At 47.0% G+C, this 19,941-nt stretch overlaps 1 protein-coding gene across 3 annotated transcripts; it reads right to left on the reverse strand.

The window, feature by feature from the left end:
- Window positions 1-593: 593 nt before the first annotated feature.
- LOC140517349 (mitoguardin 1-like) lies at window positions 594-19,433 on the reverse strand. 3 transcript variants are annotated; one of them, XM_072628524.1, is made up of 11 exons: window positions 19,181-19,433; window positions 18,063-18,124; window positions 15,387-15,468; window positions 13,221-13,307; window positions 12,152-12,250; window positions 9,281-9,370; window positions 8,213-8,308; window positions 7,079-7,213; window positions 4,158-4,211; window positions 2,491-2,607; window positions 594-832 (listed from the first exon to the last, which is right to left on the reverse strand). In XM_072628524.1, exons 1-11 carry the CDS (start codon window positions 19,331-19,333, stop codon window positions 701-703), a joined length of 1,107 nt encoding a protein of 368 aa, XP_072484625.1. In that variant the 5' UTR covers window positions 19,334-19,433; the 3' UTR covers window positions 594-700. The 3 variants fall into 3 exon arrangements, with proteins under 3 accessions (XP_072484625.1, XP_072484624.1, XP_072484626.1); XM_072628523.1 differs by having other exon boundaries at window positions 18,063-18,127; window positions 19,181-19,417; XM_072628525.1 differs by lacking the exon at window positions 9,281-9,370 and having other exon boundaries at window positions 18,063-18,127; window positions 19,181-19,417.
- Between the last annotated feature and the right edge of the window lie 508 nt (window positions 19,434-19,941).

The following is a 19,941-nucleotide window of genomic DNA, read 5'->3' on the forward strand; positions in this document are numbered from 1 at the left end:
TCGCTTCCTGTCTACTTTTATGCCCCTGTCACTCAGTTGCTCTTCCATTTGCTGAGGCTGTGTGGGTATGAGCGACTTCGGCTCAGGTTCCAGAGAGTGGAGGCTGGCCCTTAGAGGGTGTGATGTGGGCATGGAACTATGATCAGCTTCCCATGTAGAGTGAAGCAAAGTTTACACAGAACTCTCCTCACCACCCTGTGAGGGACTGACAATATGAATAAATGATAAAAACTCTACTTGGTAATGTCTACCATGCATATAGTCCTCTGCAGGACATCAGAGTGTCATGTACTTCTCTAAATTTTTAAAGAGCTTCATAGTCCCCATGATTTGATCCCTGTTATACCCATTTTAAAGAGGAGGCAAATGAGACTCAGAGCCCACGTAGGAAACTCTGCCTGGCTGCAGGCCCACACACTCTGGGCTGCACACTCCAGAGCATCCCTGTGTCTGACACTGGAGAAGGAGGGCTTCCACCCCTTACCTGGGTCGCCCCCCACCCTGGGCAGCCTGGGGGCTCTTGTTTATCTATCTAGACCTTGGTGGGATGCTCTCCCCACCTCCCCCAAGCCAAACAGAAAACATCAAAGCCGTACCTTCGTAGAATTCTTTAGTTTGCAGAGGGGCCGGCCCTGCACTTTCCCCAGATCCAGCTCCTTGTCCCCTCCACACCCACCCTGCACCTCTCCCCAGCCCAAGGTCAGGAATGAGTCAGCAGAGCCTCAGATCTCTTCATGAGATCCTCCTGCACCTGCTGGGCCAGCAGCTTGCTCATCGGGTAGTAGGCCTCTGCCAGGGTCAGCAGGGCTTTGGAGAAGGAAGACACTTGCTCCTGCAATGACAAGATGGGTGCTAGCCTGGCAATGAGGGCACAGGCCCAGGGTTTCAGATGCTGGCTGCCTCCCCCATTTGCTGGGCTGGGATATTCCTGAGGAAGGCAGCCATGGAGATGCTTCGTTACTCAGTCAGGGTGCAGCAAGGCCCTGGGATTGAGAGCATCACTGAGAAACTGGGAGCTCAGAGGCCAGTGAGAATGTGCTTCCCAACAAGGCCAGCAGGGCTCCATCCTTTCCACATGGGCAGCACCCCAAGTGCCCCAAGATTTTCCTTTCGTAAAAACTAAATTTGTGTGTCTGGAACTTACACTTACTGTTCCTAGTTCTTGCCCCCCCCCCCCCAAGACCAGGTAGAAGATGTCTGATCTCTCTCCTGCAAGACGACCCTTCAGTTACTTAGAGATAACTCCCAGGACTCCTTGAGCTGTATCCCTAATTCCTCCAGCCTGCCTGAGTTCATCCTTCAAGGCTCAGCTCAGGGGCCACTTCCTCTAAATGGAGATGGGCCTCCCTGCCTGATTTAGTGACCTCTCCCTCCTCCAGTTATAATGTATCCATATACACATACACACATATGTGCATATAACTGGGGTATATATATATATATATATATATATATATATATATATATATGTGCATGTATATGTATATCAGGGCAGCTAGAGAGTGCAGTGGACAGAGCGCCAGGTCTGGAGTCAGGAAGACTCATTTTGTGAGTTCAAATCTGGCCTCTGACACTTCCTAGCTTTGTGATCCTGGGCAAGTCACTTTACCCTGTTTGCCTCAGTTCACTCATCTGTAAAATGAGCTGGAAAAGGAAATGGTAAACCTCTCCAGTATCTCTGCCAAGGAAACCCCAAATGGGGTCACAAGAGTCAGACGTGACTGATAACGATTGAACAGTAACACCATAAGGACCCCCCACCCTCCAGTAAAATGTAAACTCCTTAAGAGCAGGTACCATTTTTTGTTTTGTCTTCATATCCTTGGTACCAGCACAGTCCCTGGTGCAAAGAAGGTGTTCAGTTATATGAGATGAAGAAGGAGAGGAAGGGAGGGGAGGAAAGAAGGGGAAGGAAGAGAAGAAAAGGGAGCAAGCATTTATTAGGCACCAGTTGTATGCTCAGTACTGTGCTAAGCAATCTACTAACATCTCATTTGGAAGGGGCCCTGGTTAGTTGTGCAAGTCTAGCAAACTATGCAGAGGGTAACATGGAAGAGAGGAGCATGTGACAATAAAAATAGCAAGAGCCAACATTTCTATACTGACTAAAGCTGGCAAAGTACTTTGCAAATACTGTCTCATTTGATCCCTTTAACAATACTGTGAGGTTTACATTTGAGGAAACTGAAGAAGAGGTTAAATGACTGGCCAGGTCAGTCTTGAGGGTCTCCCAGAAAGCCCAGATCTACTACTGGAGGACTCCTTAGGTCAACAAGGCAACAGCATTTATCAAGGGCTCACTCTGTGCCAGGCATTGTGCCAAGCGCTGGGGGTACAAGTATAAGCAAGCCAAGGAAAGGCTGGTGCAAAGCACCCATTTTTCACATCCCTGTGAGGACCTCCTCTCTGCCCTCTCTTCCTCAGCCAGCCCCCCACCCCAATCCAGGAAGCATCTGGGTTTTCACAGCCTAAGCCAGACAGGGTTCCTACCTTCAGGGAATAATAAAACCTCTTCTGCTTGCCCTCTGGCCCAACAGCTGCCCACATCAGCTCCGGAGAGACGCAGTCTAGCACTTCGTACAAGTGGTAGAGAAAACCATTGGGCTGCTGCAGTAAAATAGAGCAGCAGTTCAGTTTGGGGGAGAGGGGATGCCTTCCATGAGTGGCTCAGACTCTTCCCCAGGGCTGACCATGCTTCTGGTACCAGCCTTCTGCCCACAGGCTCTTGCCGTCTGTGATGACATGATGGGCAGTTTCCCTTGTGATACAGCGACAAGGGGCTCTTGGCTGAGAGCTGGACAACCTGGGTTTAAGTCCTGATTCTGCCCCTCACTCCCTGTGTTAGCCTAAATACGTTGCACCTCTCTGGGTTTTCAGCTTTCTCTGTAAAATGAGGGGCTAGATGACATCATCTCTCCACTTCCTTCTATTTCTGACATTCTGATCTGATGCTGAGTCCCCGTGACTAATGCTCCTGCCAACCCCTGAATGATGTGTGCAGTGATAAAGAGCTCTCCCATCAGTTCAAAGATGCCCATGGAAGGGACCATGAAAAGTGGACAGAGATCTCAGAGGGGCCTCTAAGTCCTGAAGCTTAGAAAATGGCAGAGGGCAGCTGTTGGAGCAACAACTGGCAAAGGCCTCCCCAGCCACTCTGACCACAGAGTCAAAAGTCCAGTCACACCATAGCCCTGGCTGAGGCAACTTATCTCTGCCTCACCCTGTGCCTAGTTTTGTTGGGGACCTCACCTGGCCCAATCAGCCCTAAACTGACCTTGTCCATGGTGCTCAATCCTTCCTGGCCGCGTTGGGTCCTTAGACTGTCTAAGAAAGAACATAGTCCCAGCTAGCTAAAACTTTTCTGTAAGCTCTGCTTCCCCCAGAGTGGGGAAACTCCTGACTATATCACTTCTGGCTGTGAGTCCAGTCCAGTCCAGCCCAGCCTAGGCCAAGCTTCTAGGGAGCTCTGGTCTAGGAAGCAGCCCCGCAGGTTTAAACAGTGGGGTCACTCCTGGGATGATCCATTCGAGCTGTTTCCCAGAAAAGGAAAAACATTATCTTAGTATCATAGACTCACAGAATGTGAGAGGAAAGCAAATGGTCTGCCGGCCTCGTTGTACAGATAAGGAGAGAACTGACTGGCCCAGAGTCCCGCAGGAACTTAGTCTTATATTTTAACAGGGCCCTTCCCCCATTGATTCTTCTCAATCTGCACCAAGGAAGGGAGGAGAGAGGAAGAGGAATCACATGCCATAGGGAAAGCATCAGAGTTCTAGAACTTAAAGGTGCTTTTAAAAGGTCAGCCATCCCAAGCTTTCATTTTACAAATGAGGAAACTAAGACCGTGAAAGGTCTGGTGACAGGACTTGGACTCCAAAATCCAGGTCTCTTTTCCTGTCCTTTTCCCCCTCCTTCTAGTTAAATTAAGTCAAACACCTGGCCATTAACTAGCAGTTCCACCTTCTCTAATCACTCAGGCAGATGGGGAAGATGCCCTGAGTAAGACTGGACAACAGAGACAATGATTCTGCAGCTGCATTCTGAGGGTCATTTTCAGGAGGGAGCAGGTCTCTGAGTTCATAGATGGGACCCTCATTAGGATCCTGGGCCATTCTGTTCCCCCTCCCCAGGATGGGGATCTTTTACACAGCTCTTACCAGCATGGTGGCTCTTTTTTCTCTCGTCTGGGCCCAGCAGTGAACCAGGACACTCTGTGGGAAGAGTTTTAGAAAAAGCCTTTAGCTACATATAGAGAGCCTGGGCCGTGTGGCCCCAACCCCAAGGAGGCCAGAGCTGTGTTTCCTGATCATGGGAGCTGGGGGGCTTCTGGACTAGGGGAGTATCAGATAGCAGGATCCCTGGGAAGCAAACCACCAGGCTCTAAAGAAGGCCAGCTGACGGCCAGGGAGGGCCAAAGGGTTATTTCTGTCATCCTGGAAGAGTAACGCTGTATTTTGTATAGACGCATAACGTCCCCTTCTCAGCCTCGCCCTCCTCACTGAGATAAAACATCCTGGGGAAAGGTGCAGTGACAGCCTCTGCAGGTGTCAGTCCCCCTGTGAGTGGGGCTACTGAAGCCGGGCTCACACAGAGAAATGTTTGGTCAGTTGATGTCAGAGGGATCTGACCCAAACCTCAAATGTCCTGATTGATACTTTTTTTTTGTTTCACATAATTTATTCAAGGTTATCCAACAGATTGGTCCATAGGAAGGCTGAAGTAGCATCATTTGTGATCTCCATGTGTCCTTGTCCTAAGGCCAGGCCCAGGGACAGCCTGGGAGCCAGCTGGTGTTCAGGGTGGGCTGCTATCTGCCAGCTAGAGAGAGGAAGGCTTGCTTCCTGGAGGAGGAAGAGGACCTTTGAATGCTTATCCTGACAAATGATGCCTTTCCAGCACCTTGTCAGAGCTTTTTTTTGTCATAAGGCTGTCAGTAAGAGCGGCCAGGCTAATCCAGAAGCATGTTTTGGTTTTTGAAACCTACAGGTCAGGCAGCTCAAGCTGCCAAGCAGCTGCCACCCAGTCCAAGATCTTCAGGATTTCCCAGCCCAGTTAATTCAGTTTGGTCTCTCCTCTTTTCCTCCTCCCTTCCCTTCACTCCCTGAAGTGTTGAGAAAGAAGCTCTGCACTCAGTCTTTAGGCCAGTTGCCCCTTAAGTGGCAGCTCACCCAAAGTTATTGAGGCCATTGGATCCCGGTAATTATCCAAGAGTGTCTGGAGGCTTTCCCAAGAATGCTTACATCCCCTAGGCCAGTCCAGTTTTATTTGAGAACACAAGAGGAAACTGAGGTTTGTCTGATAGATAGATGTAAGTTTCTGGAGGTCAGAGGTTGTTTTCACTTTTATTTTTGTAGCCCTGTAACACCAAGCACCCTAGCATGCCCTGCTAGTACAGGGCAGGAATCTGCCTTTCTTAAAGGAAAGCAACTTATAAGGGGTCAGCCATCTTACTTTAGCCAAACACATATATCATACACTTAATTCAAGGGAAAAGGTCAGCACCCTGAACTTCAGAGAAAATACAAACAGAAATTACAAGCAGAAATAACAAACAGAGGAAATAGCATAAAGACCAACAGACAGGGCTTCTAAATGTCTGACCATAAGCAATACATACATTATAGATCAACAGACAGATCCAACTGTCTGACCATTACATACATGGTTACCAGAGAGAGAAACACCAACATGGGGGGGGGGGGGGGGCTCCTTAATGGCTACCCAGAGTCTCATCTGGCCATATCACACAAACATTCTTCTCAAGAGTGAGTCCCAAAGCCAAATGCTAACTTCAAGTTACCAAGTTACCAAGTGCTCCAGTGCCTTCTTACCAAAAGATGTGAAAGCCTTCTTAGCAAACTTCCTCTTAAACAAACTTTCCCTTTAAACAAGTTCCTCCTCAGAAGAAGTGGATTAATGGGCAGGGAAAATCTTTAATTTTCATTAACATAAATCCCATTAACATTACAAACCCCAGTGCCTAATGCAGTACCTAAGACAAAGTAGGTATTTAATGAACTCTTGTGGAACAGAGTGATCAGAGTGGTCAGTGGTCTTGGGACCTGAAAGATGTGCGCAATTTCTGTGAGTGGAGAATGGAGGGTGGAAGTAGGAGAGGCTGGAGCAGTGAGGGCAGAGCATCCCACGGAGGATGGTGAGCAGGGAGCTGGTGCTTGTGGAACCCAGGTGGGTAATTCTCTTGGAAATTTCTGGGACATGGGAGTCTGGGGTAAAAACTGCCTTGAGGAGGAAGAATCTGGCACATGCTCTGCATCAGATCACAAGTACACAGGCCCAGAGCTCCAAGGAACCATGGAAGCCACTTGATGCAATTTTTTTATTTGACAGATGAAGAAACTGCCCAGGCAGGTTGAGTGGGATCTGAACAGAGGGTCCAGGGCCCCTGAGCTGGAGCTTGGTTCCCAGTGGCTGACTGGCTGCCGGGATGGGAGGCTAAGGAAGGATTCCCTGGATTAAAGGCAGGTCAGAGGATTCTCTCCTCGCCTTGGGCACTGAGGTCCCACAGTTGTGTGTGACAGATGTGGGAATCCAAGCCAGCACCTCTGCCTCCATCCCAGCTCTCTCTCCTGTACCTTCCTCTGTACCAGTCAGGCTGTCCTGAAAGCCTGGACTGGAGGGGTGCTATCAGGAGCAGAAAGGAATGGACAGGAAGAAATCTTGGGAAGGTAGAGACACATTTTGGACCTGGCCAAATGTAGCAATCTGGTATTTTTTGACTATGCATATTTTTATGAGAATTTTGTTTTTCTTTTCTTTCTCTAAGTCAGATAGGAGTGAGATAGGAGGGAGAGAAAATAGATGTTCACTGAAAAATAAAATGAAAAAAGTTAAAAGGAAAAAATATCAGGATTTGGACTAATTGGATGTGAAAAGTATGTGGGGGGACAACAACAGAGTAAAGCTAATTCAGGAACTGAGGGAGCCTTGGGAGAGGGGTGGGGAGGGGGATACATCTGCCTGCCCTGTAAACCATCTGTTGTCAGTGGAAAGAAAGGGAACCAAAAAGTGGGCATCTTCTCCCTCCCCACACCCCTGGCCATGCTCAGAGTGCACTTACCACTTTCTTCAAAGGCCTGGCAATCTGGTCATTCCTCAGGACACTCCTCAAATTCCCAGGGATGCATTCGGCATCATTAAAGAGCCTGGGGGCAATGAAGCCAAGCAGCACATCATAGAAGTTGGTATGTGGGATCTGGCAAGGGGAGGGAGGCAACCGTCATCCTGGGCACTCAGCCAACATCTACTATTCGTGGGACAGAATCATGGCTCCATCTTTTCCAGGGGAACCAGGCATAAGGTGCTCAACCAGCCTCTGCCTGAAATCTCATTCTGAACAGGAGCTAAGACCAATGGAGGAGGCCAGGCATTAGCCAGACTGGCACTAGGGTACACCAGCATGGGACTGAGAGCCTCAAAGACAGGGCTGCACCTTGGGCATCTCCTCTCCCCCTTGGGTCAGGCTCCCATGTCAGTTACCTTAGATGACCATGTGCAGTGTTCTAATCCAGTAGGATGGGAAATCAGGAAGAAGGGGATGGGAAGGTTTAGTTGGCGAAGGAGTTCAGGCTCAGCTATCCTTGGTCCCAGAGGAAACTAGGCAATGGCAGTCAATCTTGTGGCCTGAGTTAGGCTGAGATTGGTCACTCCTATTTCCAAGGAAGGGCTATCTACAACTCAGGGGAACCATCTTAGTTCACCAGTCTGGACTGCCCTCCAGACAATGTCTGGGCATTTGTAAAGCACCCTGTGTGGCACCTCAAACCTTTCTTGGAAGAGAAGGTTTTTTTTTTTTTTGAGATACTGGAGGGGAGAAAAAATGGTGGCAAGATGAACAGCCACTGGGCTTGCTCCAGCTCTGCCTCTTCGTCTGGAGATTCACTCCTTTGTGACAACAGAGGGAATGGCACCTGGCTCTTCCTAGGCAACATTCCCTCCCCTACTCCCACAAGAAGTGCTCCTAATGCCTTAAGTAGGAACCATTTGGCTTTTAAGCCAGTTCAGTGGTGAATCAGTCAGTCAAGACTCAGGCTCCTTATTATTGAAGCTGCCTTTGCCGTAGATCAGAGGAGGGAATAGGGGAGAGCTTTGGTCCGTACATATCCTGCCCCCGCCACAGTCCCGTGCCCCAGGAAGTGCTGACCACTCCCCCCATCCCTCCAGTTTAGCTGAGGATCCTAGGGCCCCCACTCACACCTAGTCCTCTTAACTCCTGGGCCAGGATGTCCCAGTTGGATGGCTGCTGGATGAAGGCAATCAGGCTATCATAGGCTTCATTGAAGTTGCTGGGCTTGAATGAAAAGAAAAAAGATCAGCTCTGCTTCGCAGGGAAGAATCACAGAGGGAAGCCAGGGCCAGGCATCAGCCAGTCTGCTCGTGGCTTCCAATAAACAGTGGCATGGATGTAGAATTTCACAAGGAAAGATCTGCAGGTTCAGTAGAGGTCAGGAGTGGGATGGGGTGACCAGAGCCCCAGGCCTGAGGTCCCTGCTTCCCCCAGTACCCCCTCAGGAGGGCCCACAGCTCTGGGCATTATCTCTGGGTCATCCTGTGTTTGGAATGGTCTCCCCTCAGAAGCCCTGCTCTCCCGAATCTCAGTGCCTTCCCTCAGGGCCTACCCCGACTCTATCCTATATAAATCTTGTTTGTACATGGTACCATCAGACCCTAGGATCATGGGACCAGGGACTGGTCTTTGCCTTTCTTTGTAAGCCCAGGGCTTAGCACTGTGCCTGGCACACAGTGGTGCCACTTGCTAGGTGACTGACTGACAATAGTATTCAATACCTGGGTTGGAGGGAGATTCCAGAAATGACTTTAAAAAAATCAGAAAACCATCTAAAGCAGCAACAGCAAAGGATCCAGTAAAGGTGTCCCCCTGCCTGCGTCCCAAAAAAAGTGTTAGGGGTTTCTGAGGAAGATCCCTGGGAACTGTCAGGCCTGCTCCCTTCAGGGTGACCCCGATGGCCTTCTCTGCCCTCCCTGTATTCCCCTGCCTCTCTGGGGCTGATTTTCTACATCTGGTTGGTCTATGTTGGCTCCCCATAGGGTCAATGCTTAGGCAAAGACTAAGTCTCAGCAGACCAGCTGAGGTACAGCCAGTGGCTCCCAGGCCTCTCAGAGGGACCCTGGGGTCATCAATGTTTATCAAGGCCCCCCCATGTGCCAGGCATTGGGTGCTGGACATAGAGACAATGCCCAAGAGGGCCTGCCCTTGGGGAGTTCACATTCCCCTTGGGACCCGCTCTCTGCATCTTCTTACCTGTCCGCTCAAGGCACCTGTGAGTCGGCAGAGCATGCCTTCACTAATGACACGAGCTGGAGCGAGCCCCCTGGGCCTCAGCTGGGAAAGCTGCAGAGAGCAGTATGATCTTTGGGGTCCCCACTGCTCAAACACCAAGCAGCCCCCCTTGGAGAAGCTGCTTGGGCCCCCCCCGCCCCAGCAGTTGGCACAACTTCAATGCAAGCTTTGCCAAAAGTGAATTCTACTCTTGTTGGGCCCAGGCTCTGCCTGGCTTCAGCATCATGGCCCCCAGAGCAGCTGGTGCCCAAAGGGATAGATGGTCCCTTGGGAGTCACTCAGCAGCTCACCAGTTTTCCTCTGGCCTGTCCCTTGGTTGAACTGCTTAATTTTGGGCAAGGTTTGAGGAAAAATCAGAGGATTGGAAACCGGAAGACTAGGGGTGACTCCTGGCTCTGCAATTTACTGCCTGTGTGACCCTAGGCCACCTTACCATGGGGGCTCAAGACAATGAGGGAATTGTGTAGCCACCTTTGGACTCCTCTCAGTTCTAAAACCTGCAGGCCCATGACCTTCTTCTCCCTTCATTGGCTCCCCTGCAGAATAAGGGCAGGCCAATGATGTTAATAGTATGGAGAAGTCCCAGGTGAGGAAACTCTCTCTGATGATGCTGTCCTATCTCTGCAGTCTGAGACTTATCCACAGCAGTGAGAGCCCAAGAGACTTGGCCAGGGTCACAGAGCCAGAAGTGTCCAAGCAAGGACCAGAACTCAGTCTTTCTGAGCCTAGCTCTCTCTGTCTGTGACTCCATGCTAACTCTCCACAGGGTTTATGGAATAGTCATATTCTTTATAATACACACACACACATAAATATTCTTTATATTACATATACATGCACGTGTGTGTGTGTGTGTGTGTGTGCATGTATGAGAAGGGCAAGGGGAGAGAGAAAGGAAGGATTGCAATGTCCCTTGTACTTGTATCCCCAGTGCTTAGCACTGTTCCAGGCACCTAGGAGGGGATTAATAAACATTCTTATGAATGACTTATGAATTGTTGGGGTGTAAGCTCAGTTCTCACATGAATGGTTTCAGGCAGGTAAAAATGAGGGCTTCTTGATTGCGAGCTCTCATGAGGCCCCCCAGGGAACAGCTGGGAATTAAGGAGTGAGACTTGAGCTTTCTTGTTTCTCCACCTCTTCTTAGTGGAAACTTGCTGGGGAGAGCATCCCACCCTTGAGACTGGTCCGTGGTCTGAGCACACCTTTTTATTAATTAGCTAAGGGGCTGAGAGCATGCACGGTATCCATGTGCGGACTATGTGGCTGGGAGAGCTTAAGTGGGGGCAGGAAAGCCTGAGAGGGGTCCCTCCCCTCTTCCACCCCGTCCTCTCTCTATGTGATCCTTGCTCCTTAAAGAGGAGGGGGGTTCCTTTTTCCTGGGGAAGAACTCGCCTGCATACGGACATGTAACCAAGATCCTGCATAAAGCCTAACCCTTGTTTGACTCTGGAAAGTCTCTTCTCTCAATACATTTATTCAGCTGACCTGGGAAAGGTAAGATGACTCGGGCAGCCCACAGCAATTAGGCCTTGACAATGAGTCATTTTGGCCCAGTTTTGTTCTAGGATCTCATTAGTACAGGGAACTCTTCGCGAGGAAACTTCTTCCCCCCATGAGTAGCAACCGTCCCAAAGTTTGTAAGCTTAGAAATCACTTGGTGACACTGAGGTGTTCAATGATCTGCCTAGGGTCACTTAGCCAAAGTATTACAAATACAGACCTTGAACTCGGGCCTCCCTGACTCTCTATTCCCTACATCTAGGATATACATATTTACATACACACATACAGACAAACACACATATAACCGTACACACATGTATACACACAATACACACATATATACACCCAGGCACAGACAAACCAGCATCTACATCTACATCCTTGCACAGTAGGGAGCAGGCTAAAGCTAAGCCTCCACAAGTCATGCCAGCAGACACTCATTTTGCCTGTTGATGACTGATCTCCAAGTCTTTTTCAGTCTAGCATAAGCCATGGCAGCCCAACCCAGCTGGAAAGGCTTTGGGATCCTGACAATAGCTGGATCTTCCTTCTGAGGAAGACTCTTGCTGAGTGCCAAGGGGTTCGTTACCAGGAGCCAAGTGTCTGGTCATAGCATCTCAGGAAGCAGAGGAAGGCAAAGTGGCCTCTGCACACACCCCTCCCCTGCTTTTTGCAGTGGTGGTGAGTAAAATGTAGTTTTTAAGCCGTCTATCAATGTTAACTTAGCCAAAATTATTCTGCCTATGAGATATTCTACTGGCTGTGTGACCCTGCGCAAGCCTTGGATGGGACATGTTGGGCATGGCTGGAGGGAATCCCCAGGAGAATTGGAGCAAGACTCAGGGGCTGAGGACCAGTCCTTCAGACAGGGGATAGACACGGTGGCAGCAGCAATGATTCCTAAAGGCTGGGCCTGCTTTGTGCTCACCTTGGGGTGCTGGTTACCCAGCCTAGAGCTTGGTGCCCAGTAGCCACTTCATGTCTGTTGGGCAGAATCTAGAGGGCTTTTAGGTTTGTGAAGTACTTTCTTGGCAGTGACCCTGAGAGGCAGGGGGTACCAATGTAGATGCCCCCATTTTACAGATGAGGAACTTGAGATTAGAAAGGTCTAATGAGTTGTCTAAGGTCACACAGTTCCTAAGCATCAGAACCAAGACTGAACTCAGGCCTCCCGAATCACTCCTTCCACTGGGCAGCCTCACCTGTACACATTCAATGGCAAACATTGCAGACTCTCTCTGAGCAGGTGACTTGTTCCATACAAAGCCCACATTTCTGCAGAAATGAAGCAGGGGCTCCCATGCCACTAGAGGGCTTCTGACTCACCCCAACTGTGTGAAGCTCCTTGGTGACCTTCTCCCAAAAGGAGGGCTGGTTGAGGGATGCCACCAAAGCATCATAAATCATAGTGAAATGGAAGGGTTTCTGAAAAAGAGGAAGAAAATTATGCTTTTCACTAATAGAAACTTTCAGAGCACTGGGCTGAATCTCTTAGGATGATATTCAATAAAAATAACTGTAAAATCTTACAAAGGATTAAAAAATCAGCTTCCCATGTACAAGACTGGGGGTGGTGTGTCTAAAAACTATCCACCAGACTGAGTGGACCACAAGGTATTGGCTTAATTCCAAGCACGACACTTTAAGGAAGACCAACTTGGTAAGCTGGAGAGCACCCAGAGCAGGTGAAAGGAGCCCAAGTTTAGTCACGTGAAGGAGCTGGGCTTAGAGGGGACTGTTTTACAGTTCTTCCAGGTCTTCATGTCTAGGTGTGAGCTGACCAGAGCTGAGGGCAACAGCCATCATCATCCCTGCTGTTGCTGGACACTGTGCCCTCCTCATGCCCCCTAGATCACAGCTGTCTTAGCTGCCTGGTCATGTTGTGACTCACAGTGAGCAGGCCCCACCCCCACCCCTGCTCCCCATCTTTTCAGATGAACAGCCACATAATCACAGCCCTGCCACCTTGTCCCTGGGAACCTGGTATTGTGAGCCCAAGTGGAGGACTCTAGAGTTACTCCTGTTAATCCATCCTTTTCCCCTTAATCTTTGGGGAGCTCTGCCCACTCTATTTGCAAGAAAACTAGGAAAGGGGCTCACCTACCTTCCACGCAGAAGCCCTTGTCTTTTAAAAAAAAGGGGTGGGAAATTATGCCCTAAATTAACAGTCCACATGTGGCTAAGGCCTGTTTTCTGCCCTGAGTTACAAAGAATCACTGTTGCCTTGCCATGGGCAAGAGGATGCTTGAGCCTTGACTGGTACAGCCTTTAAGAAGCCAGGGTCACCTGCCTGCCATGATGAGGCTGCAGAGAATTTCAAAGGAGTCTCTCCCCACAAGAGGCCAAGAAACAGGACTAGGTAGCCCTCTGGACATCTCCCACTCCTCCCCATTACCTGTCCATCCAGCAGAATTAGCTTCTGTAGCAGGCACTTTCCAGTGTCTATAAGGTAGGTCCTAGTGGATTCTCTCATCAAAAGAACCTGCAAGAATTAAAAATCACATATGGAACTGCCCTGTTGGGGTTAGTTTGCATTTTAGGACATACTCCTCACCCTGTGACTGCCCATCTCCCTACTAGCATAATAGAAAAGCCAGGATTAGCCTTCTTTCTCTTCCTATCCAATTTTTTAATATTTTTGATGGAAACTCAGGCATCATAATAAACAAAAGTATCCAATTCTTTCTCAATCACAGCAATTTCTACAGCACTTGCTTCAATTGATTACCATGTATATTCATTAAGCACCTACTATGTGCCAGACACTGGGTATATATAAAGACAAGAAAGTTACAACACAGAGGAAAAAGATATGTGTCTATGTGGCTACATACAAAAGTATACACAGATAGAAGATAAATTTGACACTAACCCAAGGGGAGTTGGGGGGTAGAATAGGAGATTGGTGGGGAGCCTTCTAGAAAGTCATTTCCTGCCACAAAACCATTTACACATGTTCTGTTCCAGTCCAACTGGCCTGCCAGCGGCTCATCACGCAGGTTGTGCGTGTTGTCCTCCTGTGCACAAGGGCTCCCTCTATTTCTGGAATAAAGCCTTGGAGAGTCACTAGCTTCTTTCAAAGCACAGTTCATGTGCAGCCTCCTGTACAAGACATTTCCTGACTCCCTCCGGGTACCAGCACTCTCTTTAGAAAATGCTTTATGTTACGACTGTCACAAGGTAAATTAAAAGAACAAAACACCTCAAACTTAATACTCTGAAATTATAACAACCAAGCTTGTTCCTGAAAAATGGGGCAAAGGAGAAGGGAATAATGCACATTTATGTAGCACCTACTCTATGCCAAACGCTGTGGGAAGCATTTTTAGAAATATTATCTTTTGATCCTCCCAACAACCTTGCCAGGTAGATATCATTCTCTTTATTTTGCAGTTGAAGAAACTGAGGCAGGCAGAGATTAAGTGAGTTGCCCAAGATCACACAGCTAATAAAGCGTCTGGGGATGGATTTGGACTCTGGTCTTCTGGACTCCAAGCCCAGCATGCTACCAGCTGTCTCTGAGAAGAGAAGAGGTGCCTCCCTCCCTTCTTTGCAGAGACTGTGGATGTGGAACATTGTATAGACAATCCAAACGGGTTGATATATTGGTTAATTTTACTGAACCGCTTTTTTCTCCTCTTAAAAGACAAACTTTATAATTGATGGCGCTCCAGGTAGGGCAGGGCAGAGATATATTTGGAAATGAAAATAATATAACAAGAGATATCAAGAAAGATACAAAATCATTTTATATTCGTTTGTCCATATCTCCAGCATGTTATAATGGCGCTTTGAACACATTTGCTTTCGAATGAAATGCCCCAAGCAAAGGGTTTCCTGATCACTTTTGCCTGTTCCATTCTGTGGAAGGCCACAAGAAGAGCTGTGGGGGGCTGATTTGAACCTTAAAGTATCATATAATTATGAGCAATCACCATCATAAAAACTCTCTTTTTAAAAAATCCAATTTTGTCTGTGTGGGGAACTCAGGTGAGACATTTCTCTCCCAATGAGGGTCAGCACCTGCTCTGCCGCTTACTCAGCTGAGAAGGGAAATGACTTGTCTAGGGCGCCACAGTCAGGATGTCTCAGGGGTAGGACTAGGAAGCTGGGTCTTCCTTCTACCATGTTGTGCTTTCTCTAAAGCAGTGGTAACTAGAAGGCCCCAACGCTCCCTTGAGGACTTTGTGGTTTGGTACATTTTTTCAGTTTTTATTGATTTGCTTGGGGGTGATGCAGATATAGGCTCTGCTGCTAACTAGCGGTGTGACCCTGGACAAGGCATCTAGCTTTTGGTTTCTCCAACTGTACAATGGGAGCAATGCTCACCCAGATGATGGTGAGGGTAAGGACCAAGACAGTATGGGTAAAATTCTTGGTAACACTCTAGGTGCTCCACAGAGGTCAACTCTTACTCCTCCTCTCTCAGGCCTCCTCCCAATAATCTCTCTTGGTTCTCATCCTGGTTCTACCACCACTAGCTGACCTCAGGTGGGTGAGTCACTTCCTTCCTTGAGGCCTCCATTCTCTTAGGCATATTTTCCAGCTCTTTGGAACTTACTTCCAGCGCCTCCCGGACAAAGTGCAACTTCTCCTGCTGGTCCTCTTGGCTGAAGGGCTCTGCCGGAGGAACAGTCATGAAACTGCAAATTCAATACAGACACCTTGAGGGTGATGATGAGGCCAACTTCCCATTACAGTGTCCAATCAATCCTAAGGACTCCCTTGGAGAGGTAAAGAGGTTGTCTCACTTGGGCCCCACCAAACCCATTTGGGGATTGGGCAGAAGACTCACCACTATCAGACTTTCCTTCATCTTCAATGGAACCTGCACCACATGCCAATGGTCCAGATACTTGAAACTAATCACAGGCCCCTCCCAGAGAGTCAGGTATCACTTAACTGACTGTAAGAATCACCAGGTATAAATAAATTGGGGCTTGGAGGAGAAGGCTGTGAGGAAATGGGCCTCCAATTAAAAACTGAGTGTATTCTGTCCCAAACATTAAAAATGGAAAACTCCAGCTCAAATAAGTTACTGATTCAGTAGTTGGCTGGATAACACTGGTCATGCATCCAGTTTTGGCCATTCAAGAAATATTCATTTCTCAAGAAAGTGAACAAATGAACTGGGGAGTTGTATAGGTTTTCTGGCAGCGAACAAGGCCAAACTAACCCAAGAAGGCATCCAGGAGCCTGGCTATTGGACAGTAGATGAAAGTACTCTTGTACAGGATTAAGAAAGGAGGAAAGCAATCTTCCTATGAGTTTAGCTTTAATCTCAGCCCTTTGCTCGGCGCTAGAGGGCAGAACTAGGAGGAATGGATTAAAGTTAAGAGAGGCAGAGTTAGGCTCTGTGTAAGGAGAAAATTCTTGACAATTAAAGTTGTCCAAAAGTGAAAGGGGCCTTCTCTCACTGGAGGTCTTCATTTATTTATTTTTTCAACCATTCTTTTTTTTTTTTTACTTAATATTTTACTCCCCCAAATTACATGTAAAAATAATTTTTAATGTTTATTTATAAAACTTTGAGCTCCAAATTCTCTCTCCCTCTCTTTCTCCCCTCCCCTCTTACTGAGAAGACAAGCAATTTGACCTAGGTTACACATGTGCAGTCATTCAAAACATATTTCCATATTATTCATGTTGTGAAAGAAAACATAGAACAAAAAAAAAAAACCTCAAGACAATAAAGCTTTTAAAAAAATCTGTATTTTGACTCTATCAGTTCTTTCTCTGGAGATGGATAGCATTTCTTATAAATCCTTAAGAATTGTCTTGGATCATTATATTGCTGAAAATAGCTAAATCATTCATAGCTACTCATGATACAATGTTGCTATTACTGTGTACAATATTCTCCTGGTTCTGCTCACTTCACTTTGCATCAGTTCATGGAAACCCAGGTTGACGAGCATCCTGCTCATCAATTTTTTTGCTTTTATTTAGAATTTTATTTTTCCTCAGTTACATGTAAAAACAATTTTAACATTAGTTTTTAAAACTTTGAATTCTAAATTCACTCCCTTCCTCTTCCTCACCTCCCCTCATTGAGAAGGCAAGCAGTTCAATTTAAGTTATGCACGTGTAGTCATGCAAAACATATCCATAAAAGTCATGTTGTGATGGAAAACATAGGCAGGAAAAAAAATTCAAGAAAAATAAATAAATTTTTAAAAAGTATGGTTCAATCTGTGTTCAGACACCATCAGTTCTTTCTCTGGGGGTGGATAGCATTTTCCATCATAAGTCCATCAGAGATGTTATCTTAGATTGTTGTATTGCTAAGAATCTGCTAATCATTTTTTATCATACAATAGTATTTCTTATTTTCAGCTGTTCCCCAATTGATGGGCATCCCCTCAATTTCCAATTTTTTGCCACCATAAAAAAGAGTTGCTATGAATATTTTTGTCCTTTTTTTTTTATCTCTTTGGGGTATCGCCTAGTAGTGGTATTGCTGGGTGAAAGGGTTTGCATGGTTTTATAGCCCTTTGGGCATAGTTTCAAATTACTCTCCAGAATGGTTGAATCAGTTCACAATATCACCAACAGTACATTAGTGTCTCAATGTCCCCACATACCTTCTAACATTTGTCCTTTTCCTTTTGTCATATTGGCCAATCTGATAGGTGTGAGGTGACATACCTCAGAGTTGTTTTAATTTGCATTTCTCTAATCAACAATGATTTAGAGCACTTTATATGACTACAGATAGCTTTGATTACTTGGAAAATTCCCTATTCATATCCTTTGATCATTTATCAACTGGAGGATGGCTCTTATTTTTTTTGACTCATTTCTCTATATATATGCAAACTGAGGCCTTTATCAGAGATACTTACTGAAAAATTTTTTTCAGTTATGATTATCATTTCCTTCTATCCTATTTCCCCCTATTCTCTCTCTTCTTTCACCCTGTCCATCCTCAAAGGTATGTTGCTTTTGACTGCCACCTCTCCCAATTTGCCCTTCCTTCTATTAGCTCTGCCTTCCCCTTCCACTTCCCAGGTCTTTAAGTAAAGTCTGGATGACCATATATCAGGAATACAGCAGAAAGGATTCATATTCTGGCATGAATTGGACAAGAAAGCTTCAGACATTCTTCCAATTTTTGAGATTCTGTCAGTCACAGACCCTGGAAATCTCTCTGACTTGCTTCTCAGAAACTCTCCCCAGTGATGTGGCATCATGCATGGCTGTCTAGCCACCAACTCTAAGGTTAGGAACTACATACCTTTCAGTTTCTGTAGTTCTTGAGGGTTGGCTGAGAGAGCACATGTCCTGCTCCTCAGACACCTGCTTCAAAAGGCCAAAGAAAGAATTAGCAGACATGAAAAAGCCTTCTGATCTGACTAATGGATCCTGCAATTTCAGTGACTTGAGCTGGAGTTGGGAAGACTTAAGAGTTAGCTAGCTACTCTTTACTTGTAGAAGTTGATCCCGTCCCTCGTCCCCTCTTAGAGCTGCCTGGCCTTTGATCTCTGTACCTTCCCTATCCTCACAGTAACCCCTAATCTGGACCCCACCCCAGCACAGTGACATTTCAGTTCAAAGATCTCCAGGGTGCAAACCACCAGCACCATTTTTGAAGTTTGGTGGAGGAAAGTCCCAATCCAAATTAGGTCCTGGCTCTATGCTCCTGCCTACAGGAGACAGACATGTTGGACTCCAGAAGGAAAACTCCTCCTCCTTAGATGCCAGGCAGAGAGCAGGAAGGACGCATCATGTGATGAAGTCAGAATTACTCCAGGCCAAGCACTCAGGTTCTTTCCAGGACCCATGAGATGCAGCTCTGAATTGGTTGCCCTTTTCCTAAAACCAATTCTTGAGGTTTCTGGGCCTTGCCATCAGCCATGAAACCAAGTCCTCGTATGTTTTCCTCTCGGTTTAGAGTGTGAGTTTCCTGGTACAAAGTAAGAACTTAATAATAAAGTCCTCCCTCCCTCCCATCCTTCCTTTTTCCCTCCTCTCTTATTCACTGCCTTATAGGCATTCTGAACCAAGAAGTTTTTGAAGGACAGAGATCCCATCTCATCATTTATAAAACCTTGGACTCTTGGTGCAGGCACCTACGGAGGCTCCCTTTCAGAAGTCTGAGATCCTCTCGAAGTCCTTCTATCCGTAGTTTGAGTCCTTTTTTTTTTTTTTTTTGGAGGGGGGGGAAGGCAAGGCAATTGGGGTTAAGTGACTTGCCCAAGGTCACATAGCTAGTCTGTCAAGCATCTGAGGTCATACTTGAACTCAGGTCCTCCTGACTCCAGGGTCAGGGCTCTATTCACTGCGCCACCTAGCTGCCCCTCTCCTTCCACCTTCCTACAGACATCATACTTCTCCCTCCCATGGGTCACATACCTCAGCAGGACCAACCAAAGATGGGGTCAGCTCTTCAACTGCTCTTGGTGGATGGGGCTGAAGTTCTCCTGTGCCCTGGCGCCAAGGGAATCTGGCCACTCTCAGCTCAGCCAGGAATATGGGCTCCCTGACCATGCTGGGCAGGGGGAACATGATTTGTTACGGGGCAGGGGTCAAATGAGAATAAAGATGGCAGAAGATGGGTGATCCTTTCTGTAGTTTCAGTGTCCTAAGTCTCCAGGGATGCTATTATGATGCACGGAATCATGGCACCAGAACTGGTCACCTGCATCATCAACCACAGGTTCTGAGAGAAATTTTGTCCTCTCAAGAGTGTCCCATTTTGAAAGACTCATACTGAAATACTTTAGGGTACGTTTTCCATGACTTCAAATATATAGATGGCATCATGTTGTTCCCCTTCTCAACGGATGGGGGAAGGATTGAAGAAAGGGAGAGAATTAGGAAGTCAATATTTTAAAAATCAAATATTGAAAGTATAATTATTTTTAAAAAAAGGAAAAGCAGACAGAAAAAAGAAATCCTTTGGGGATTCCTGGTTGACCAAAACTCTATTCATTGATACTGTATGGAAATGCTCTCTAGGTCATCAAACCTTACTGATGCTGGCGTTGTGTTTTCTCAGAGTTTCCACCAACCATTCTCTCTAGCCGACTGTATACCCCTTCTGACCCGAGAGGAACACGGACAATAATTCATTTTAACAGAGAATGAGAGTTCACTGGGCAGAGGATTTTGGT

Source organism: Notamacropus eugenii, chromosome 1 (assembly GCF_028372415.1).
Source record: "Notamacropus eugenii isolate mMacEug1 chromosome 1, mMacEug1.pri_v2, whole genome shotgun sequence".
Lineage (NCBI taxonomy): Eukaryota > Metazoa > Chordata > Mammalia > Diprotodontia > Macropodidae > Notamacropus > Notamacropus eugenii.

Coding starts and splice junctions, on each gene's coding strand:
- LOC140517349 (XM_072628523.1), bottom strand. CDS start 19,333: ATGTTCCCCCTGCCCAGCATGGTCAGGGAGCCCATATTCCTGGCTGAG. Junction 8,309..9,280: donor CAGGTGCCTTGAGCGGACAG/GTAAGAAGATGC, acceptor TTTTCATTCAAG/CCCAGCAACTTCAATGAAGC. Junction 4,212..7,078: donor CCAGGCCTTTGAAGAAAGTG/GTAAGTGCACTC, acceptor CTCTTCCCACAG/AGTGTCCTGGTTCACTGCTG.